Source organism: Schistocerca gregaria, chromosome 6, assembly GCF_023897955.1.
Source record: "Schistocerca gregaria isolate iqSchGreg1 chromosome 6, iqSchGreg1.2, whole genome shotgun sequence".
Taxonomy (NCBI): Eukaryota; Metazoa; Arthropoda; class Insecta; order Orthoptera; family Acrididae; genus Schistocerca; species Schistocerca gregaria.
Window position 1 is genome coordinate 333,018,027 of NC_064925.1, and position 26,038 is coordinate 333,044,064.

Genomic DNA, 26,038 nt, shown 5'->3' on the forward strand with positions numbered 1-26,038 from the left:
TTGTTTTGTTATTGATACATTACTAAATCACACTTTAACGCCATTTGTTGCATTTTATTTGATGTCGAAATCCTCATGTCCACACTTTTGAGCAGAAACCCCTCATGTCCAATAGCTATACATATTAATATTTCTGTTCCTATGATTGGCATGTGGAATGTTTTTGGGTCTAGAATAACATAGGCGTACCATGTAGCAGAAAATGTCGAATCTTTCTCAATCAGTTTTTGTTATTGGTCGCCCTGACAGTCATGTTTTTGCTTCTCCTGATAAATTTATGGTACTGGATACAAGGGGTTTCTGATTATATCAGTTCAGTTACTAGAAATGTTAAGTTTCGTTTCACTGTCATATCTCGACAATGCAACTATCTTAGGAAATAAATATGCCACGAAAGTCATTAACTGGTCACTGCCAAGCGATACAACCCCGTAGAACAAACATTAATGACCGTAGAATAGACTCATGGGGATAGTATCTCGTTCCAAGCTGCCTTCTTCCAATTCCTCCTCCCCTCCCCTATCCACACCATTGCTCGCTGTGAGCCGGCGGTTGTTTACTGTTGAGGCGTGAGCACGAGGCAGCTCACACTAGCAGTTTGGTGAACAAGCCTATGCTAGATCATCTGAAAGAATTTATTTTTCCGCATCAGATATGCGAACCATAGTCGTCAGACTGCAGCATGATCGCATGAAGTGCGAATGGCGACTCCGCAGCAGAGCACGTAAGCAGTAATCTGGTTTCCAGAAACAAAATCGCTGACAACCGCTCGAAGAAATTATCGCAATTTATATGGATGTGAGTCACCTGGTGTGAAAACCGTTAAAGAATCATATCACAAGTTTGTGGCAACTGGAAGTGTTCTGAATCATTCTGGCAATGCACGCCATAGTGTTCCGAAAGAGGCGATGAAGGACATCAAACAAACGTTTCACAGGAGCCCACGTAAGTCAGTTCGACAGCCATCTAGATCAGTCACATCAAATAAGTTCGTAATTGCAACAAGGACTACCATCAGCTGTAGTATGGAATGACGCCAATGAAAATTTTTTCTATCTGTGCACGACTCACGGCCACACCCAAGCTTCCATATATCGTCAACCAATAGTTCAGTAAGTAGTGCAACACTTTTTTCTCGGCCAGATTCGGGTTTAAAAAATGTGGAATTTGTTGTGGGACATCATGGAGTATTCCAGCTTCAGGCGCTATAGTTTCATGAAGTTCCGATTGGTGGTAACGCATACGTAATCTTCAAAATGGCGTCTGTAGTGAGGTGCGTTCCAAGAAGAGAGCAGCTATTGAGCTGCTTTTGGCGCAAAACGAGAGCATCGAGCTATTCATAGATGTATGCCGAATGACTGCGGAGACGAGGCAGTGAACAAAAGCGCGCCGAGTCGTTGGGTGATGCGTCTATCATCATCGCAACAAGATCGCGCAAACCTGTTCGATCTCCCGCGTAACAACCGGCAGCGCAAAGCAGTGACTCCATCATGTCGCAGTATGTGAACACACTCAAACGGTGACCGACTGATCACAATCAAACCCCTCGCTGCCTAATTAGACGTCTCAACCGCGCAAGGCCTCATAGAAGTCTGTGCAGGGGAGAGGAGCTCACAAAACTTCATTGGACTGTTCTTCCTCATGTACCCTACTGCCCTGATCTCGCACCTTCCGACTACCGTCTGTTCGGTCCAGTGGAGGCTGAACTCTGCGGGAGGCAGTACGTGGATTACGGGGCGATTATAGATGCAGTTGATTGGTACCATGCAGGTTGCAGACCCTTCCAGTAAGGTGGCGTAACGCCGTCGCGTTGATCGGGGATTACTTAAAAATAGGGTTTCGTCGTCAAACGACTGGGGAACAATATTGTATATTGGAATCCTGAATAAAACAAACCTCCTTTCAGAAAAAGTGTCGCATTACTTCTTGAACGGCCCTCGGCGTAGTCGCCGGATATCTAGCTACATTGACAGGCTACTACACAAATGAGATAAGCTTTTGACATATATACATGTAACAAACTTTCTTCTTCGAATGTGACGAATGTGTCCTGTTTGGCCGATATACCGTTTGTGTCAAAAACTAATATAAAGGCCTTTCTGTTTAGCAAGAACGACAAGAGACAGATTTTAAGTTCACCTGACAGGTCTACAAGAAATCTTCATCTGATGCACCGAAAATGCTGAGCATCAATAAACAAAGTTCAGGAGCATTGTGCAACGCTATTTGAATAAGTATTTACCGAGCATAATTGTGAGGAATGGGAAAGACTCATCGTGGTTTGACAGCCGTTTCAAGAAGCTGCTACGAAAGCAAAAAGAGCTTCACTGCAAACTTGAACGTAGCCGAAGCCTCAAAGACAACAAAAACTTAACCAACCTAAAATTAACGTAAGGAGGGCTATGCATTTAACGAATACGGAAGTAAAAGTTTATCTACAAATACGACAGAAAATCCTAAGAAGAACTGGTCTTGTGTTAAATCAGTAAACGGACAGAAATCAGCTGTTCAGATAATGGCAATGAATAAGAGAATGACACAGAAAAGTAGAGAAGGCCGAAATACTGAACGTCTTTTTCCAAAACTGTTTCACAGAGGAAGACTGCACCATGGCCCCACCTTTAAATCGTCTCACGAGCGATGAATTGACAGATTCAGAAATAAGAGACCAAGGGATAGAAAAGCAACAAATCGCTCAGAGAAGTATGCGAAAGAACTTGCCCTCTTCCAGCAGTAGTGTACCGAGGGAAGCATTGCTAATGATTAGAAACAGCGCGATTCATTCCCGTTTTCAAGTAGGGTCGTCGAATAGACGCACAGGACTACAGACCCATATCCATGAGGTCCGTCTGTTGAAGAATTTTGGAACATGTTTCATGGTCGCGTATGGTGATATTTCTGGGAACAGAAAATCTCCTCCATTGTTTCCAAAACAATGATCACCTACGAGACCCAGAAAGCAGCAGGTAAAGGCGACCAGGTAGATTCCATGTTCCTTGGACTTTCGTCCAATGAACCAAATATGAGCTTACGGAATATCAGCTCAGCTGTGTGACTGGATTGAAGAGATTCTACCACACAGAGCACTACATGTCAGTCTGAATGGAGAGAAGTCTTCAAACGTAAAAGTAACTTCGAGCGTGCCCCAGTGGAGTGTTATAGAACCACTACTTTTCACAATACAGATAAATGACCTTGTAGATGACGTCGTAAGTTCCTTGGATCGCTCATCTGATGATGTTGTTCTACACAATGAAGTCGCGATGCTGTAAAATTGTAGAGAAATGCAGAAAAACCAGCAGAGGATCGACACTTGGTCCAGGGAGAGGCAATTGATCCTCTTCATTAGGAAATTTAAGGTATTGCTAATACACAGACATAATGATCCTTTACTGAACTATCACAAAATCACAGAGCGATCACCGGTAGCATTACTTTCATAAAATATCTAAGAGTGTGCATACGCACCGATTTGAAGTGGAAAGGTCACATTAAATAATCACGAGTAAGGCAGTTACCAGACTGATATTCATTGGTAGAATCTTCAGGAAATGTAGTCCATCGACAAAGGAAGTTACTCACAAAACACTTGTTCGACCAATAGTTGAATATTGCTCGTCACTCCGGGATCGCACCAGATAGGAATGATAGTGGAAATAGAAAAGTTCCAAAGAAGGGCAGCACGTTTCGTTACATGTTCATGTAGTGAGCGCGAAAGTGTGACGGAGATGCTCAGCCAACTTCAGTGCCAGACTTGGCAAGAGTGGCGTTTTGCATCACGCTATGATCTACTGTTGCAGTTGCGAGACTCACCGAATATATTGTTTTTTCCTGGATACATCTCGCCTATACCATCATTAAGATAAAATTGCAGAGATTCGATCCGACACTGAGGCTTACCAGCAATCATTCTACTGCGAACCACATGCGTCTGGAACAGGAAAAGGGGGGAAGTGACTGTGGTAGACAAAGTACCCACCGCCATGCACCGTAAGGTTGCTTGCGGAGTATAGATGTAGAAGCAGATAATCTTTAATCTTAACCAAAGTCCGGTTAGTTTCACCCGTTTCTTCGCACTTTCACATTCCTTTTCCTAAGGCACAGTTCATTTAAACTTTGAATTCTCTTCACATTCATAATTTAAAGCGACAAAATAATCTCTTGACATAGCGTTAGACTTTGCGTACAGATTATCTATGACGAATACGTGTCATATATGGTGTAAGGGAGGCTCCGTGTGACTTTACTCGCTGCTGTAAATAGGCGGTATAAACAAAAGAAAAATAAATCAGTACACGACAAAGATTCGTAGCAGGCGCCTCGGGGACGATCAGTTCTGATTCCGGAGAAATGTAGAAACAGGCGAGGCAATACTGACACTATGATTTATCTTGAAAGACCGAAGAAAGCCAATCCTTCGTTTATAGTATTTGTAGATTTAGAGAAAGCTTTTGACACTGTTGGGTGGAATGAATTTTGCGAAATTCATCAAGTAGTGGGGCTAAAATACAGGGTGTGAATACTTGTACAGAAACCGGACTGCAGTTCTAACAGTCTAAGAACATGAAATGGAAGCCGCAGTTGTGAATGGACTTAGATATAATTGCAGTTTGTTCCTGAATTTGTTTAATCTGAAATTTGAACGAGCAGTATAGGAAAAGAAGGCGAAATTTGAAAAAGGAATTACACGTGAGGAAGAAGAAATGAAAGTTTTGAAGGTTGTCGAAAACACTGTTATTCTGTGAGACGGCGAAGATATTACAAAATTGGTTGAACGGATTGCATAAGCTATAAGATGGATATCAACAAAGGTAAAACAATGGTAATTGGATGAAGCGGAGCTAAATCAGGCGTTACTGAAGGTATTAGATAAGGAAATGATACGCTAAAAATGTGAAGACAGGAATGGCATTCGGTCACCTCGTCAAACTAACCATGGTAAAACCGTAAATAACCATGTTGAGCCGGCTGGACAAAGGCACAACGAAAAAAACCTATGTGAGTTGGGTACTTTCAGCAGGAAAATAACTAAAGAAGGCCGAAGTAAAAAATATATAAATTGCAGACTGGGAGAAAAGTGTTTTCTGAAAAAGAGAAATTTGTTAACATTGAATATGAATTTAAGTGTTGGAAAGTATTTTTTTAAGCTATTTGGCTGGAGTGCAGCTTTTTGTGGAAGTGAAACGTGGACGATAAGCAGTATAGACAAGATGAGAAGCTTTTGAACTGTGATGCTACTGGAGGATAATGAATATTAGGTGAGTAGATCAAATAATTAACTAGAAAGTAATGAATCTAATTCGGGAGAAATAATTTTGTCACAACTTGCGTAAGAGAAGGACATCAAGAAATCATCATTTTGGTGGTGGTGGAGGCGAGGGGGTAGAAGCTGTAGAGTGAGAAGAAGGCTCGAATAAATCAAGCATATGAAAATGGATGTAGAATATAGTTGTTATGGAGAGACGAAGAGGATTGCACAGGATAGACTGGCCTCAGGCGATGCATCAAACGAATCTTCGGACTGAAGCCGACAACGACAACAGCAGCAACAACAGCTACAATAACAACAACAACGCGGCAAGCTATATCATCTTCAAAACGAGGGCACGGGGGAAACGACGTAGACTAATGTGATTGTTCAAAGTTGATAGGTGTGCGTAATGACGAGAACTTCGACTGCGAATCACGTATCTTCTCAGACGTTGATTGCTGAGCATGGTGATGAAAGTATTTCGAAATTAGATTAATTTCTTATGCACTATTAAACAGCGTGTGTTAGATATTCCGTTCAACGAGTTCTGACAACGCGGAAACCACCAACAAAATTGCGGCTGAAGAAGTGTGTTAAGTTACGGGTTTGATGCAGAAGATAGCAACATGAAGTACCAAATGTGCTGTTAGGTAGAATAAAGGAAAACTCACCGATTATGAAGCATCAGAGAAACATGTGAGGGGTGAAGTGAGGAAAGAGAGAAACTGTATACTGCCGATATCGCAATTCTCGATATGTGTTGATTTTTCTGCAGTAGAACGACGCAAGCAGTGTGCTTTCATAAGGATAAGTCACTTCAAGACGAACCCGGTGAATAGTTTGTCTGACGAATCGTTACCGGTGTGCCATATGTGACCGTGACTGAAGGAAGAGGGAGGACGGGAGGTGGTTGGGAAGGGAGTGGATAAGTCACGTCGAGAGTGCAATTCGTGTAGTCTGCGTACTTTGACAATCAACATTGTACAAGATAATTTGGAAGTTTTACGTAAGATACCTAAAAAGCCACTCCTTAAATATACTAGAAGAAATGGAGTTCACGGCAAAATAGAGCGTGCCTTACGAACAAACTGATTTCAGATTAAACTTATTTTGACGTCTGCCAAGTCTTACTAGTGTAGCAGTGCTGCGAAAGGGGCTGGCTGGCTCGAGAGTTGCATGCCTGACGTCCATAGTGTGTGTCGGCCGCGGGCAGCGACGGATATGGCTGCACTTCCAGGGTCAGCACCACAGGTAAACACAGCAGCCACGAGGTGGTGCTGACAACAGCGTCTACAGTTATAATTTTGATTTTTCATGTTAGTATTTTAACGTACTTGCTTTTTTTAGTACGTTAGTACTTGGCCGACTTCCCTTCTCTTTTGCCAGAAATTTTCATGTGCTGGCATATCTGCTGTATCGGTTAATCGAAGAATTTCTTCTTCACTCCTGTCACTCATTTCTCAATATTATTTCTGTGTGTAGTCCTGAGCATTGCCAGACTGGGCTAGATATTCACTGATTTTGTCTATGTATCTGGCAAACGCATAGTGTGAATGGAGTTTCTCATCTGCAGCTGCATCTAAATCCATATACTGCAAATAACTGTGAAACGCCTGGCAGAGGGCACTTTCAACTGCATCAGTTGCTGGGGCTTCTTCCCTTTCCATTTACGTATGGAGCACAGAAAGAATGATTGCTTCAATTCCTTTGCGCGCTCTGTAGTTAATCTACCCTTGTCCTCAAGATACCTACGGGAGCAATACGTAGAGTGTTGAAGTATATTCCTAGATTCATCTGCCGGCCGGGATGTCCGGGCGGTTCTAGGCGCTACAGTCTGGAACCTCGTGACCGCTACGGTCGCAGGTTCGAATCCTGCCTCGAGCATGGATGTGTGTGATGTCCTCAGGTTAGTTAGGTTTAAGTAGTTCTAAGTTCTAGGGGACTGATGACCTTAGAAGTTAAGTCCCATAGTGCTCAGAGCCATTTGAACCATTTGAACCTATATTCACATCTTAAAACTGGTTTTTTAAGACCTTATAAGTAAGTTGCCTTTTTTTTAGACTTATTTTCCACAGCTACACTTATAGAAATGTCACAGGCTATACTTTCAATTTTTATCAGAATCCCCTTTGTCAATTTGTTTGAGTGCATGCTTTTTACGTGCCTGTAAAACTTGGCGTCGTTTCCGTATGACATCACTTACGAGTTCAGTTAACTGATGCACTTCCATATTGCTCCTGATGTTCCACTAGGTCCTAATATCTTCCTGATAAATCAGCGTCCTCTGAACACCAGTATGTTGAATAGGACTTTCTGATCTAGTGTGAATGTCTCTGTAGCATAATAAACCGGTGGCTCAATAAAGGTAATGTAAACGGATTTGGCATTTATGCTATTATATCCCTTGTAGATTTCAGTAGTAGTCCTGTATGCTGCTTTTAATAATGTGAGCCTTGGTTATCTCTTCTCTCTATGTTCTCCGAAATGAATTCACTAAGAAAAATTTTGGAACAAGGTTTGATGCAACCAAATCCTGAAACAAAGGAAGGAAGATTGGTTATAACGACCCTTTCGACATCGAGGTCATTATAGACGGAGTACAAGCTCAGATTGTATCAAGAATTGTGGGGAAGGAAATCGGCAGTGCCCTTTCAAAGGAACCATTTCGGCGTTTTCCTGGAGTGACTTAGGGATATCACCGAAAACCTAAACCTGAATGGCTAGGCGCGAGTCTGAACCGTCGTCCTCCCGAATGCGAGCCCAATGCGCCAATCACTGCGCTATGTCGCCTGGTATCCATTTATACGATAGCACTTACGCTGGTCATGAACTCTGTCTTTTCGAAGGAGATCTCCAATCTACTTTTCTTTTGTACATTGTAATAATATCGTCAGTTTTACAAAAAATTCACTTACTTTACAGTAGAGCTAAAATTTACGTTAAGCTCGGATTGTATAATTATTAGCCAATGTTAAATATACTTCCTACTTCTGATTTGTTCTGTTTCTAATCTGACAATTTCTGAAGATGTCTGTGGCTGAAGCGCATTCTTGTGTAAATATGTATAACTACAAAAAAAAAAAGTAGCGATTAAGATCGACATTTATTTTGACTAATAACAATGATCGCTAACTCGAGTAACGATTTTATGTCATTTATTGACCAAATTGTACAAGTGGTAGAGGATTCTGAACTGAATATTTATCTAAATGAAGAAATACTCCTTATGTGAAGCTCATAGCAATTAATCAAAGTGAAGATCGTCACTAGTCTCAGTGCTTTGTGAAGATAGATTGGGGTTCAAAATCATCGAGCTCAATTAATTTCACACAATGTTTATGGTAGGATTGTAATCGTTGCTTCAGCATTGCTCTTACAGATTTCTTCTCTTGTCGTAGAGTGCTTTCCATTTGTAACTTGACGCGCGTTTTTCAATGAATATTTTCCGATACGAACCAACACCATCTCAAGTTTTCCCGTGACAACGAATCATTGTCGTGGACCTCTCTGTGCCTTACAGCACTCTGTCCATTGTTCCTTTAAATCGATAAATGTAAGGTAATCGTTATAACAATAAAAGAAAAGTGGAGTGTCTGACTACAAGTTAGTCGTGAACTTCTTGAGCAAGACACATCTTTCTTCTTCTTCTTCTTCTTCTTCTTCTTCTTCTTCTGTATCGTCGCCTTGTCCCACGTCACGTAGGGTCGGCGTTGCTCTTCTGGATCCTTCGCCTCCATAGTTCTCTCTCCATTGCCTCTTCCTTCTTCCATCATTTCTTCCTTAGGTCCCCGGATATCTTATCCTTCCACCTCATCTTCGGTCTTCCTCTCCTTCTCGCTCCTTCAATCTTTATATCTTCAACTCTGTTTGCGATATACTCTTCCCCTTTTCTCTGTAAGTGTCTGTACCACCTTAGTCTGGTCTCTTGTATCTTTTTTCCCATGGGTCCCACTTTCACAGCTCCTCTAACAAATTCATTTCTAATCCTGTCCTTCCTTGTTACCCCACACATCCACCTCAGCATCCTCATTTCCACCACTTCCATCTTCCTTCCCTGGGCTACTTGATTGGCCATGTCTCTGCCCCATATATCATAGCAGGCCTTACCACCGGCTTGTACACTTCCCCATTCAACCCAATGCTCGCCTTCTTGTCACACAGCACTCCACTCATTTTCCTCCAGTTGTTCCAACCGCAATTTATTCGGTGTTGCATCTCGCTTTCCAGTCCTCTGTCCTTCTGTATGTACGACCCCAGGTATTTAAATTTGCAGACCTATTTCAGCTCATCATCCTGGATCTTGCAAGACCTCATCTTCACATCCTTCAGTGCTAAATATTCTGACTTTGTCCTGAAAATTTTCATCCCTCTTTCTTCTAGTGCCTTCCTCCAATCCTCCAGCTTTTCCTCAAGTCTGTCGATGCTCTGCTCACAAAAAACCACATCATCTGCAAACATTATATTCCACGGCGCTTCTTTCTTCACATCGTTCACCAGCACATCCATAATCAGGTCAAAGAGGTAGGGACAAAGCGCAGACCCTTGATGTAACCCTACTTTTACTGGAAACGCCTTTGTCATGCCCACACTACTTCTAACCTATGTCATTGCTCCTCTGTACATGAGTGTGATTGTCGTAGAAGTTTCTTCTTTCTGGCACACATACCAGGAGACGACGATAGTGTAGCCTTAGGAAAGTTGAAGGCACCAAAGAGGCAGTTCTTTTCTTTTAAATTTTAATTTACTGGCTTTCGAATCGTGCCCATGCAACCATCTCAGTAGTGGAAAAACTATACGACAGCATGTCTGCGGCGACTTTCGTGTCAGTAGTCGCCTATTGTGCTAGTCCGTCGTAAAATTTCATTTTTCCATACGAATATACTCTGACGTGACTAAAGTCGCGGGGTAGCGATCTGCGGATATAGTGTCCGTAGCATCGCGCATATAAGGTATGAAAGGGTAGTGTATTGGTGGAGTTGTCATTTGTAATCAAGTGATTCATGTGAAAAGGTTTCTGAGGTGATAATGGCCACACGACGGTAATTAACAAACTTTGAACGGGGGATGATAGTTAATCTAGACGCTTGGGAGATTCCATTCCGGAAATTATTAGGAAATTTAACATTCCGAGATCCACAGCGCCAGGAGTGTGTTGAGAATACCAAATTTCAGGCATTACGTTTGACCACGGACAACGCAGCGACCGACTGCCTTCACTTAACGACCGAGAGCAGTGGCGTTTGCGCAGAGTTGTCAGCGCTGACAGACAACATACAGTGCGTGAAATAAGTGTAGAAATCAATGTGGGACGTATGACGACCTTATTAGGACAGTGCGGCAAAATCTGGCGTTAATGGGTTATGGCAGCAGTATCTTCGCTAACAGCACATAGCCTGCAGTAGCTCTCCTGGGCTTGTGACCATACTGTTTGGATACTATACGACTGGAAAATTGTGTCCTTCTCAGATGAGTCCCGATTTCTTGGTAAGACTTGATGGCAGGAACTGAATGCGACGCAGACCCCACGAAGCGGTGGACCAACTTGTCAACAAGGCACTGAGGAACCTGGTGGTGACTTCATAATGGTGTGGTCTGTTTTTACGTGGAACGGATTGGGTCCTCTGGTCCAGCTGAACCGATCATTGACTAGAAATGGTTACGTTTGGCTACTTGGAGACCTATGCAACCGTTCATTGACTTCATCTTGCCGAACAACGATGGTATTTTTATGGATGACAATGGGCTATTTGACCGGGCGAAAGTTTATACTGGTCTGAAGAGCCTTCTGGACAACTGGAGCGAGCGATTTGTTCAGCCAGACCACCCGACATGAATCGCATCGAAGATTTATGTGACGTAGTCAAGAGGTCAGTTTGTTCACAAAATCCTGCACCGGCCACACTCTCGCAATTACGGACGGCTATGGACGCAGCATGGTTCAATATCTGTGTTCAGTATGTTGGCTGCATCGAAATAAGTGTCCAAGGAATAGAAAAGCAACTGAAATCACTCAACAGAGGAATGTCCACTGGACCTGACGGGATAGCAATTCGATTCTACACAGAGTACGCGAAAGAACTTGCCCCCCTTCTAACAGCCGTGTACCGCAAGTCTTTAGAGGAACGCAAGGTTCCAAATGATTGGAAAAGAGCATAGGTAGTTCCAGTTTTCAAGAATGGTCGTCGAGCAGATGCGCAAAACTATAGGCCTATGTCTCTGACATCAATCTGTTGTCGAATTTTAGAACATGTTTTTTGCTCACGTATCATGTCATTTCTGGAAACCCAGAATGTACGCTGTAAGAATCAACATGGATTCCGGAAACAGCGATCGTGTGAGACCCAACTCGCTTTATTTGTTCATGAGACCAAGAAAATGTTACATACAGGCTCCCAGGTAAACGCCATTTTCCTTGACTTCCGGAAGGCGTTCGTTACAGTTCCGCACTGTCGCCTGATAAACAAAGTAAGAGCCTGCGGAATATCAGACCAGCTGTGTGGCTAGATTGAAGAGTTTTTAGCAAACAGAACGCAGCATGTTGTTATCAATGGAGAGACGTCTACAGACGTTAAGGTAACCTCTGGAGTGCCACAGGGGAGTGTTATGGGACCATTCCTTTTCACAATATATATAAATGACCTAGTAGATAGTGTCGGAAGTTCCATGCGGCTTTTCGCGGATGATGCTGTAGGGTACAGAAAAGTTGCAGCATTAGAAAATTGTAGCGAAATGCAGGAAGATCTGCACCGGATAGGCACTTGGTGCAGGGAGTGGCAACTGACCCTTAACGTAGACAAATGTAATGTATTGAGAAAACATGGAAAGAAGGATCCTTTCTGTAAAATATCTGGGAGTGTGCGTGCGGAACGATTTGAAGTGGAATGATCATATAAAATTGATTGTTGGTAAGGCGGGTGCCAGGTTGAGATTCATTGGGAGAGTCCTTAGAAGGTGTGGTGGATCAACAAAGGAGGTGGCTTCCAAAACACTCGTTCGACTTATACTTGAATGTTGCTCATCAGTGTGGGCTTCGTACCAGGTCGGGTTGACGGGGCCGATAGAGAAGATCCAAAGAAGAGCGGCGCGTTTCGTCACAGCGTGATAGCGTTACGGAGATGTTTAGCAAACTCAGGTGGCACGCTCTGCAAGAGAGGCGCGCTGCATCGCGGTGTAGCTTGCTGTCCAAGTTTCGAGAGGGTGCGTTTCTGGATGAGGTATCGAATATATTGCTTCCCCCTACTTACACCTCCCGAGGAGATCACGAATGTAAAATTAGAGGAGGCTTTCAGACAGTCGTTCTTTCCGCGAACCATACGCGACTGGAACAGAAAAGGAAGGTAATGACAGTGGCACGTGAAGTGCTCTCCGCCACTCATCTTTGGGTGGCTTGCGGAGTATAAATGTAGATGTAGATGTATGTCTGCAGGGGATTTCCAACGACTCGTTGCGTGCATGCCACTTCGAGATGCTGCACTACGCCAAAGGAGGGCCGACACGATACTAGAAGGTATCCCACGACTTTGTGTCAGCTTAGTCTAGAAGAAGCAATAGCGGCAACGAAGCAAAGTTTGAGGAGTGGGAAAAAATTCAGGGTGAAAGGAAAAGAATGTTTAGGTTCAGTGGTGCGGTGTCGTACAGTGGCTGTCGTGGTACTGACCTGCGGCGGCATCCTGTAGGGCATGGGCCCCGGGCTGGCCCAGCGGGGCCGCGGCCTGGGACAGGGCAGGTAGGGCCCCGGGCTGGGCGGCAGCCGCGCGGGCGACATGGGCCGGCGCACCAGCAGCCCCGGCGGCGGCGGCGACGGCCCGTACGGCGAGGGCGACGGCGCGAACGGCGGGCTGGGGCCGTACGGCGACGCCGGCCGGAACGGAGACGCCGGGTGCGGCGGGCGCGCCCACCCGCGGCCCGGGCCCGGACCCGGCGGCTGGCCCGCCATGCTCCTGCGGGCACACGCGGAGGCTGCGCGTCAGCACACCACACCTGGAAGCTCTCATCTCTGTACATAAAAGGACATGTACAAACTGTCGACTGATCGTCGCCCAGCCCAAACCGCTAACGGTAGAGACTTGGAATTTGGAGAGGGTGTTCTGCTCCTTAAGCGTGGTTCAAGAAGGCATTGTTCGAAATTCCACTGCTAAAGCGGTGAAATAGGGGATGAAAGGGTTTCTAACAATATGGCACTATTGACACAATTTTGAAAAGTGGTATTTGATTTCTCGATCAAAAATACACTACTGGCCATTAAAATTGCTACACCACGAAGATGACGGGCTACAGACGACAAATTTAACCGTCAGGAAGAAGATGCTGTGATATCCAAATGATTAGCTTTTCAGAGCATTCACACAAGGTTGGCGCCGATGGCGACACCTACAACGTGCTGACATGACGAAAGTTTCCAACCGATTTCTCATACACATACAGCAGCTGACCGGCGTTGCCTGCTGACACGTTGTTGTGATGCCTCGTGTAAGGAGGAGAAATGCGTACCATCACGCTTCCGACTTTGATAAAGGTCGGATTGTAGCCTATCGCGATTGCGGCTTATCGTATCGCGACATTGCTCGTCGTATTGGTCGAGATCCAATGACTGTCAGCAGAATATGAAATAGGTGGGTTCAGGAGGGTAATACGGAACGCCGTGCTGGATCCCAACGGCCTCGTATCACCAGCAGTCGAGATGACAGGCATCTTCTCCGCATGCCTCTAACGGATCGTGCAGCCACGTCTCGATACATGAGTCAATAGATGGGGACGTTTCGAAGACAACAACCATCTGTACGAACAGTTCGACGACTTTTGCAGCAGCATGGACTATCAGCTCGGAGACCATAGCTGCATCACCGACAGGAGCGCCTGCGATGGTGTACTCAACGACGAACCTGGGTGCACGAATGGCAAAACGTCATTTTTCCGGATGAATCCAGGTTCTGCTTACAGCATCATGATGGTCGCATCCACGTTTGGCGACATCGAGCTGAACGCACATTGGAAGCGTGGTTTCGTCATCGCCATTGATTACACGTCTCGGTCACCTCTTCCTCGCAATGACGGCGCTTTGAACAGTGCACGTTACATTTCAGATGTGTTACGACCCGTGGCTCTACCCTTCATTCGATCACTGCGAAACCCTACATTTCCGCAGGATAATGCACGACCGGACGTTGCAGCTCCTGTACAAGCCTTTCTGGATACAGAAAATGTTCGACTGTTGCCCTGGCCAGCACATTCTCCAGATCTCTGACCAATTGAAAACGTCTGGACAATGGTGGCCAAGCAACTGGCTCGTCACAATACGCTGGTCACTATTCTTGATGAACTGTGGTATCGTGTTGAAGCTTCATGGGCAGCTGTACCTGTACACTCTATCCAAGCTCTGTCTGACTCAATGCCCAGGCGCATCAAGGCCGTTAGTACGACCAGAGGTGATTGTTCTGAGTACTAATTTCTCAGGATCTATGCACCCAAATTGCGTGAAAATGTAATCACATCTCAGTTCTAGTATAATATATTTGTCCAATGAATACCCGTTTATCATCTGCATTTCTTCTTGGTGCAGCAATTTTAATGGCCAGTAGTGTACAGTCAGTAACGGGGTAAAATAGGGGGTGAAGTTATTTTTTTAATCAATCATTATCGAATAGATACTAAAGCATAATGAGATACATCTATGAAAATTGGTATTTGACATCTAGGTTAAAATAAAAAAAATACGTGTTTCAGTGTTCTTGGACGTTCGAAAGTGTGAAGCAGGTGTTGAAAGATTTTATGGAAATATTTTATTACAAAAGCATTTTTGAAGCTAAATGTATTGCAACTGGTATTTGGCTTTTCGGTTGGAAATGAAAAAAAACCATGTTTCAGCGTTTTGGGATATTAAGCTCCAAAGAGGGTGAAACATTGGGTGAATTTTTTTTTTTGAAAATGAATAATTAATGTAGAACTAGGCCAGCGTTTTTTATGGACATGTTTCACTGTGAAGGCATTTTTGATGCTAAATCTATCGAAATTTTTATTTCGATTTTCTGTAAGAAATAAACAATTCATGTTTCAGTGTTTTTGAAAATTCGGTCCATATGGGATGGAGGAAAATAAGTGATGAAAATATTTAATAAAATATTTCTATATATTAAAACGTTTGTAAAGCAAAATGTTTGTGAACTGCTAATTTCTTAGAAATAAAGAAATCTTTGTTAGGGCACGAAAGTTTCTATGGAAATATTACCACAAAGACTCAAATAGTAGGATGAACAAAAACCTCAGGCTGCAGTTACCAGATCTGCTTTTTGGTGAGAAGTACGTTCCGAAAAGACGATGCTTCTACGGCTTTAATTAGCGTGAAAAGTTTAGGTGGTGCTGCAATTTGTGAACAGCATAAAAATTCGATTAAAGAAAAAGAAAAAAAAACAGTTGTTCTTATATTACAACCCCTCTGAGCTGGATGTGTGCAATGATTCGGTTGGGAAGAGTGTCATGTAGCTGTTTTGGCGTCAAGCTGGCCCACAACTACCAAAACTGGTCCTTGATATCCTGACACTGGCACTGGGTCGACGTCCGAGCTGGTAACACACATGCTCTGTCAGGGACAGACCTGGGGAACTTGCTGGCCAATGGAATGCCTCAACATCACGCAAGAAGATCATAGAGACGAGTGATTACCGGGACGACCCTTGTCCGGTTAAAAAATGACACCACAACACTTCGTATGAGGGGTAATACATGAGGGTGCAGGTTGTCCTTGACGTACCGCTGGGCTGTCAGAGTTCTCTCAACCACCACTACCAACCACAGCCTCCAGTCGTACCCAATGGCTCCACACACCATAAAGCCAGCAATAAAAAAGTCAGGCCCCTACAAGATATGTCACCGCCATACTTATCAATGGTGGTCGTCTGAGGTGGTGGAGAACCGTGATTCGTCGCTGAACACAATGCGACGTCATTCATCACCAAAACATGTTTCCTGGTCATGGCACCACTCAAAACATTGCCACATGTACTGTGACATTAACGGCAGCCTCCGCATGGACCGCTAATGACATAGTAGTCTGCGACTAATAGACCGTGAGGTATCGGCCGCCATCCGATCGGCCCTTTGAAACACCCGCGCCGCCAGTTACGCCGCTACGTTTCCTACAGCTGCCACGGCAGCACGAGGGTGCTGACACGAACGATTACGCCGCTACCAGTCAGAGATGCAAGCATTCCCTCTCTGGAGCTCCAGCGCTGGGTGTATATAAGTTCGAATATTTTTGGATTGACCTATTTCTGTCCCTTAATAAAAGCTTGTCTTCCTGTCCAGACTCTATCAGAATATGCTGATGCAATAGCTCCATGCTTAAGTTGGTTGGTTGTTTGGATAAGGAGACCAGACAGCGTGGTCATCGGCCTCATCGGATTAGGGAAGGATGGGGAAGGAAGTCAGCCGTGCCCTTTCAGAGGAACCATCCCGGCATTTGCCTGGAGTGATCCATGCTTAAGAATCATATACAATTGCTCACTTGATGAAAGGTCTGTACCCAAAGCCTGGAAACTTCCACAGGTAACACCAACATTCAAGAAAGGCAGTAGAAGTAACCCACTAAATTACAGGCATATATAATTAAATAATACATAATTATATGGTTATTTTATTAATATTAAGTGATTATTTTAATTTATATATTTACTGAAGATTATAACTACTTATGTTTTTAGCTTAAAATAGGTTATTGTATTATAAAATATATAATTATATGTAATTAAATATTTTATATTACTATAATTGAATATAAAATATACAATTATTTTATTTAATACAACTTATTATATTAATGTAATGAATTATTTTAATTATAATAGTAAATTACATACTTATCAATGAATAAATTGTTTAATTTCCAAATATTTAACTTAATATAAAGTTATTTTATATTAATTACTTATTATAGTAAATTACATATTTGTATGATATATATTTATTATATTACTTAATCTTTCTTTATTATTAGAGAAAAGAAAGTTTAAATACAAAATATAAAACATTTATTGGTATACAGGTTCCATATTTATCTTCAGTAATACATAATAGAGAAGTTGTCATGGCCATGACTGGGAGCATGGATTTTTTATGATTATTAGTTTTTGCTTTTATTTTCTTGAAATATTTGTATTTATTCCTCTCTCTTTTGATATTTAAATTTGCAGACTTTATTAATTTTGCCCAAGTGTCTATTTTTGCTTGTTTATTCACTTTTTCTTTGTACTAAAAGCAAGTTTTGTTAAATTAAATGTTCTTTTTGTAGTAATTTGATTTACTTATCAAGTGATCTTGGACACAGCAATTGATTTAGTATTGGCATAATTTGTGCCAGCAGGCCATGATTATACAATTGATACAATTGAATATTATTCATTAAAACAGTTATTTATATTATTTGGTTTAAAATATAAATTTGTAAGGTAAAAAGTTAAAATTTATTTAGAGCTCTTTTTCTGAACATGTTAAACTTAAATAATAAACTGGGATTAGATACCCTATTATTTTAAATGTTAATTACACTTACCAGGGTTAAGGTCTTTAAACCCAAAGAACTTTGCAGTATGCCATTCCATTCAGAGGAACTTACCCTGTGATTGATAATACATTATTTACGCTCCTTAATTTACTTGTTTGTATAACTCTGTTATCAGAGAGTCATTTTATAGTTATAATTCTCAGGATTTATAATTACAAAATATTACAGGTCAAGGTGCAGCTTATAATTAAGAGGAGGTGGTTTACAATAGATATTTGTTTTAACACTTTCGATGGTGAAATACTGTTGATGAAGGTGGATTTGATAGTAATTTGATTTATTTAATTTAACTGATATTTGCTCTGAGGTGTGTACACGTCGCCCATTGCTCTCACTATTGATTATTCGATTGAAATTATTTTAAGGTAGCTTCAATTTAGATGAGATAAGTCATAACATAGTAGATATACTGGAAAGTGTATCTAAGAAGAGGTTCAAGATATAACTTATTAGTAAAGTATTTCACTTCTGTGCAAATCAGGGTAACTTGCTTATTGTATTATATTAATTTTTGTTTATTTAATTATTTCATATAAATAATTTTATTGTTTTTTGTCTTAGTATATTTTATAGAATTGATGTTTTAAAATTATGGTATATTGGTAATGTAAGTGTTTTATGAAATATTATTTTAATCTTTAGAAAGTAGGTTTTATTTGTTGTAACTTTTGTATCAGGGTTTATCAAAATTTTCGTATTTATGTTACTAGTCTTGATATGGATTGATTTATAAATAATTTATAGTTAATGTGTCATAATTATTGTTTAAGTTATTTATAGAAATGAAATGTTAATCGTTTCCTAACATATCTACTTTCTTAAGAAAAATTGTTTTATCTAATTTTGTAAATATAAATATTTAAGTATTTATTCTTTAAGAGATAAGCTTTAAAGTTATTAACTTATAATCTGCTTTTTCGGAATATAATAGTATGTTTTAAACCAGGTATCTTTAAGATAACATTTTAGTTCATTATTTTACATTTTGATTTTACAATTATTTTAGGTTTTGTGTTAATATATTTGACTTAATTTAGTAATCTTTGTAATAATGGTGGAATTAGTATATTGATTAGTATATAAATTTTTCCTTTGTTATTTATTATAAGGAACTAGGCAAAATTGATTTCCACCTGTTTATCATAAACATGTCCCCTTCAAAACATTTTGATGTTTGGCCTTCTCATTGAGTGAATATTTAAAAAGCCTCAGTACTTTGACTGTGCAAGGGCAGCATAATCATTAGTCTCTTAATTAGTGGCTGGAATGAATGGCTTGACAAGAAATCAAATGTCTCTTAATAAATTTTTTAATGTAGTGTTTAAATCAAAAGACGTAAATTTATCTTCAGGATGAGAAGAACCTATAGAGCATAACATTTTACTTTTATATAGTTGTTTTGTTTTTTCTATATTTAATGAGAACGTTTTTTGGCGGTGACATGAAGAACAAATAAGCTCTTCATTATCATATCATTGATTTATGTTTGTTGTGTTGATCCTTAATTTATGGTTATAAGATTAAGTTAGCTTAGGGATAACAACATAATTGTATTCAAGAGCTCATATTGACAAAGCAGATTGCGATGTCGATGTTGGGTTAAGAAAAATTTGGTTCCGACGGTCTGGAACGATTTAATCGGCAATTCTCTCAGGGCTTATCGTGTGTGCAACACCCACTCCACTCACAGTACGATGTCACCCACGTTGACTTCTTCAACTCTCCGTAGTGATAAGGGTAATTTCCCTTTGTCCGTCCCTCCAATACTGCAACTGTCCCAACTACTGCACGCTGGTCCCAACAAGATCAGCAATTTACCCGTTAACTGTTCTAAGAGTTATTTATTGCGCACATTCATGCTGCTATAAGGACAGATACGTTGCTGAAATCTCACATTCACGTGTCGCAGCAGCTACCGACTTGAATAACTTATCACCTTCTCGTCAGGGGTGAAACAATACGGAAGCAAACAGTAAACGTTTAAGTCTGAGTTTTAACTGCCAAACCGAGCGGCGTAAGAGACGACTTTTACGTGTAAAGAATTAATATTCGTGTAGATTCTTTCGACTACACTCGCCCAGATAGCCGTGCTTGTTAAAGCGCCGCTTCCGGGGGGACCCCGAGCGGAGCCGTCCTCCAGATTAACGACGAGGGTCTGTGTGCCGGCCGTACTGGATGTGGTTTTTACGATCTTTCATACATCCCACTACGTGAATTCCGGAATGGTACCTAAGTCTGGCCTCAGTTACACGTGTTGCAAAGAGACAAGTAGGGTATCTGGCCACCGCGTAAGTTAATGATGCCAAATCTGGTTCTCACCATGCCCATCCTGCACCGAAGCGGGACAAAGGCATAAGAAAAAGAAAAGAGGAAAAGTTGTTTCGGCTACATAATTTATGAGATCATTTTTACTGCCTTATTTTGGTGGTAAGAGTAGCAGCAGTGTCATATTATATGCGCAACAGAGCATATGTATTTAACACGGAAAAGAATGCGAATGTGTCTGAAACGCTGGTTCACATTTTATTTATTACATTTTCTCCCTATGCCGTAAGACGACAAACCGCAAGATGACAAACGACCGTAATATTGTTTAGCATCTTTGTCCATAACGGAACGGTTTTAGTATTTGTGCGATGTTCAGCGCATCGATAGGAGGCCGACGTGACTGCAGCTGACTAGTGTACGAGATCTGGCTGGTTGACAGTTCTATTTCGGCGCCTGACAGCTACGCTACCAAAACAGCGTCCGTGACGATTCCCGTCAGATACACCTGTGATGGAGCGGCTTCCTCCGACAGCTCGCCTATCACATAAACCACCACTCTCACGTCTCGCCAGGTTTTTAGGTCGTCGGCATTGCACGTGCGAGGCATGTGACGAAATAAGAACATTTTGTCAAGAAAATTATTTCAGCTGTGTCACAGAAAATGAAACTGGTACGTCATATAGCATGGCGTAAGCCCATCTATCAGTTTTAGCATTTTTCGTTCTTGAGACGAACATTTGCCTAAAAAGTGATCGCAGAGTCCCTTGTGTTGCATAGATGTTAATTAATTGTTGTTTATTATTGTTACAGGTGCCGAGTTACATATACACTCCTGGAAATGGAAAAAAGAACACATTGACACCGGTGTGTCAGACCCACCATACTTGCTCCGGACACTGCGAGAGGGCTTTACAAGCAATGATCACACGCACGACACAGCGGACACACCAGGAAACGCGGTGTTGGCCGTCGAATGGCGCTAGCTGCGCAGCATTTGTGCACCGCCGCCGTCAGTGTCAGCCAGTTTGCCGTGGAATACGGAGCTCCATCGTAGTCTTTAACAGTGGTAGCATGCCGCGACAGCGTGAACGTGAACCGTATGTGCAGTTGACGGACTTTGAGCGAGGGCGTATAGTGGGCATGCGGGAGACCGGGTGGACGTACCGCCGAATTGCTCAACACGTGGGGCGTGAGGTCTCCACAGTACATCGATGTTGTCGCCAGTGGTCGGCGGAAGGTGCACGTGTCCGTCGACCTGGGACCGGACCACAGCGACGCACGGATGCACACCAAGACCGTAGGATCCTACGCAGTGCCGTAGGGGACCGCACCGCCACTTCCCAGCAAATTAGGGACACTGTTGCTCCTGGGGTATCGGCGAGGACCATTCGCAACCGTCTCCATGAAGCTGGGCTACGGTCCCGCACACCGTTAGGCCGTCTTCCGCTCATGCCCCAACATCGTGCAGCCCGCCTCCAGTGGTGTCGCGACAGGCGTGAATGGAGGGACGAATGGGGACGTGTCGTCTTCAGCGATGAGAGTCGCTTCTGCCTTGGTGCCAATGATGGTCGTATGCGTGTTTGGCGCCGTGCAGGTGAGCGCCACAATCAGGACTGCATACGACCGAGGCACACAGGGCCAACACCCGGCACCATGGTGTGGGGAGCGATCTCCTACATTGGCCGTACACCTCTGGTGATCGTCGAGGGGACACTGAATAGTGCACAGTACATCCAAACCGTCATCGAACCCATCGTTCTACCATTCTTAGACCGGCAAGGGAACTTGCTGTTCCAACAGGACAAAGCACATCCGCATGTATCCCATGCCACCCAACGTGCTATAGAAGGTGTAAGTCAACTACCCTGGTCAGCAAGATCTCCGGATGTGTCCCCCATTGAGCATGTTTGGGACTGGATGAAGCGTCGTCTCATGCGGTCTGCACGTCCAGTACGAACGCTGGTCCAACTGAGGCGCCAGGTGGAAATGGCATGGCAAGCCGTTCCACAGGACTACATCCAGCATCTCTACGATCGTCTCCATGGGAGAATAGCAGCCTGCATTGCTGCGTAAGGTGGATATACACTGTACTAGTGCCGACATTGTGCATGCTCTGTTGCCTGTCTCTATGTGCCTGTGGTTCTGTCAGTGTGATCATGTGATGGATCTGACCCCAGGAATGTGTCAATAAAGTTTCCCCTTCCTGGGACAATGAATTCACGGTGTTCTTATTTCAATTTCCAGGAGTGTAATTATGGTTGACACCATGGTGGAACGGATCGTAACGAGCACGTAGGCTCACGAACGACCCCATACAGAAAACTGATGAGAGATATTCACCACGATTTAACTGCAACCTGACAGCTTCGCCAGCAAGACAGCAGTTTAACGGTGGGAGAAAATGCTCTTTGCAACTCGTTGCATAAGAGATAAACTCCGCTTGGACGACCACCAACACGACTGCCAACGTAAGTGGAGGCTTCAGTGTCTGTCGAACATTGGCCAAAAAAAGTCCATTCGTAAGCGGTCACACGAATCGTTAGCTCCGAACTCGACATTAAAGAGCATATGAAGAATGATTTAAAGTTGAAAGCACTTCAGCCTTCGCTTGTCACGAAATGAATGATAATGACATACAAAAAGTCATCAGATTTGTGGGGGAATTCTCGATACCGTTATAAGTTTCCCATCGAGGGAGGAAGTGTCTTTTTAGGACTAGTAAGCAGTACATCGAAGTGCAAATCGAGAAACGTTTATTTCTGAAGTAAAGAAAACTTACATTTTCATGAAGAACTTAACACAAACAACCGTATGCCATTATCTGGTCTGAAACGTCAGCTACCCACTTGGAAGTCCTATATTTCTTTAACTTTGCTGTGAATCACAATACATATCTCAATACGTTATGTGATTGGTTTATTCCGTACATGCAAGGTCGGGGACTGCTCGGGCGTGTATGGTTGCAGCAGGATGGAGCACCAGGCCAATTTGCTGTTGACGTTATAGAATATCTCAGTGAGGTATTTCCTGATAAATGGAATTTGTCTCCATCTTTCGAGTGGTCACCCCGAAGTTCTGATCTATCATCTTGCCAATGAATTGACACTATTTCAGAGCTTTACTGGTCTTATATAGATATGATTCTGTGTGTATAGACTGAAGTGGCGAGTGAAAATTTTTACCAAGGTCGGATGCTAAACCCGGGTCTCCTGCTTACTAGGCAGATGTGTCAGCCACTAGGCAACCTTGTCACAGTGGCTCACTCAACTGAAGAGATAACCATGGCACGCCTCCATCCTCTATCCAATATTTCGCGTTCGATGCTGAGGCGCTATTCCAGAACATGGAGAGCCTCGACAATTCTGTTCGTGTGTAATGGAGAATTGAAAGTCGACGGGGGGGGGGGGGGGGGCATTGAGAATTTGGATCGAGGAGCGAGACACGCCAGGATTACCCGTGCAGTTGTGTGAACCACTGGGCAATTGTGGCTTAGTGGCTAAAGCAACTGCCTAATAAGCAGGTGGCCAAAGTTCGATTCTCTGCCTTGGTATTAATTTTCACCCTTCGCTTCAGTCTATATGCATTCCATCATCTTGCAACAATGCATTATCGGATTCATTAAACAGAAGGTTGCTGCCACACATTACGATACAGTAGACGACTTAAAGATGCTGTTTCTCTGTGTATTTGTAAGCCACTAGCCCAGAAACCGAAAGGAGTTACGAAATGCAGGTTGCCTATCCAACGGCTTCCAGGGGAAACAAATTTTATTTTCAATATTTCACGTTATTATTGACATACTTTTCAAAAATTAACAAGTTCTCGTACCCTACTCATTACGAGGTATTAGATTGGCGCATAAGTTCTAGCGTTTTTGTTTTGCATGTTCGTATTCCGGCTGCTATGCGTTTATTTATCGATTGTCATTTTTTATTTATAGCTCCCTGGAGATGGCGAGTGTAACTGTTGACGGAAGATAGTGGAGTGTCACTTGGAGAAATAGGGATATTTCAGACATATTCTCCTGTCTGATTTCAATGAAATTGTGACAGCATTGGAGACAGCCAAAAATTTTTGCACCGTGTATGGGGATAATGCCATTGGACAGATACGGCAAAAAATGGTTTTCTCGGTTTAAGGAGGATTGTTTTTTAAATTAGAGACTCATCACGTTCAGGAGGATCTTCGAGTTTTGACGAAGATCGTTTAAACACATTAATACACAATGATGCATGTCAGTATACTCGAGAACTGGCAAATGTGATGAACTGTGGTCATTCCATCATCGAGCGACATTTGCATGCAATGGGGAAGGTTCAAAATTCGGGTTATGGGTACCGCATGCTCCAAGCCAAAATCACATAAATCAGCGGGTGAGTCGGCCGGTGTGGCCGAGCGGTTCTAGGCTCTTCGGTTCGGAACCGCATTGCTACGGTCGCAGGTTCGAATCCTGCCTCGGGCATGGATGTGTTTGATGTCTTTAGGCTAGTTAGGTGTAAGAAGTTTTAAGTCTGGGGGACTGATGACCTCAGATGTTAAGTCCCATAGGTTAGTTAGGTTTAAGTTGTTCTAAGTCTAGGGAACTGATGACCTCAGATGTTAAGTCCGATTGTGCTCAGAGCCATTTTGAATCAGCGTGTGGCCGTAGGTGCATCTCTCCTTGCTCATCATCAATTGGTTGATGAACAACACCGAGCATTCCTATCCTGTATCGTTACTGGTGTCGAGAAACGGCGTCTTTATGCGAACATAAGGAAAAGAAAGGAATGGTTAAGTCCGAACAAAGCAGCAAGTCCCCTTACAAAGAACTGCGCTCATGAAGAAAAGGTAATGTTAAGCATCTGGTAGAACATAGATGGTGTGGTGTACTACGAATTGCTTCTCCGAGGTGTAACCATCACTGCTCACAAAATGTCTTGCATACGCAGCCCATGAACACCGACCAGGAAGATTGCGGGAACTGATGTTATTTCACTAACGCCCGACCGCACTTTGCTAAACTGATAAAAAAACGCTATAAAGGAGTTGGATTGGGAAGTCATTCCGCACCCACCTCATTCACCTGATCTTGCGCCCTCATATGTTCACCTTTTCCACTCTCTGTCGAAAAGCCTCCAATGAAGTTTCTTCCCAGATGAGAATGCGCTGCGAATGTGAATCGACGAGTTCTTCACCTCAAAACCACGTGATTTCAACAGTTGCGGAATCGAAAAGTTACTCCACCTCTGGCAGAATGTTGTAAATAGTGAAGGGGAATATACAGGGTGATTGAAAAAGAATACCACAATTTTAAAAATGTGTATTTAATGAAAGAAACATAGTATAACCTTCTGTTATACATCATTACAAAGAGTATTTAAAAAGGTTTTTTTCACTCAAAAACGAGTTCAGAGACGTTCAATATGGCCCCCTCCAGACACGCGAGGAATGTCAACCCGATACTCCAACTCGTTCCACACTCTCTGTAGCATATCAGGTGTAACAGTTTGGATAGCTGCTGTTATTTCTCGTTTCAAATCATCAATGGTGCCTGGGAAAGGTGGCCGAAACACCATATCCTTAACATACCCCCATAAGAAAAAATCGCAGGGGGTAAGATCAGGGCTTCTTGGAGGCCAGTGATGAAGTGCTCTGTCACGGGCTGCCTGGGGGCCGATCCATGGCCTCGGGTAGTTAAAGTTCAGGTAGTTACGGACAGATAAGTGCCAATGTGGTGGCGCTCCATCCTGCTGAAATATGAATTGTTGTGCTTCTTGTTCGAGTTGAGCCAATTCTCTAACATCTCAAGATACTGTAGTCCAGTTACAGTAGCACTTTCGAAGAAAAAGGGACCAAAAACTTTATTGGCTGAAATGGCACAGAAAACGTTCACCTTAGGCGAGTCACGTTCATACTGAGTTGTTTCCTGTGGATTCTCAGTGCCCCATATACAGACATTGTGACGGTTGACTTTCCTGTAAGTG

General features: G+C 42.8%; 1 protein-coding gene across 1 annotated transcript in view; it reads right to left on the reverse strand.

Annotated features, from left to right (window-relative positions):
- LOC126278964 (muscle-specific protein 300 kDa) overlaps positions 1-26,038 on the reverse strand; it is a 1,270,985-nt gene that overhangs the window by 1,124,872 nt on the left and 120,075 nt on the right. The window contains exon 2 of the mRNA XM_049979256.1: positions 12,909-13,191. Coding sequence (XP_049835213.1) covers positions 12,909-13,187 — 279 coding nt within the window. The 5' untranslated portion in view covers positions 13,188-13,191. The remainder of the gene's footprint in view (positions 1-12,908; positions 13,192-26,038) is intronic.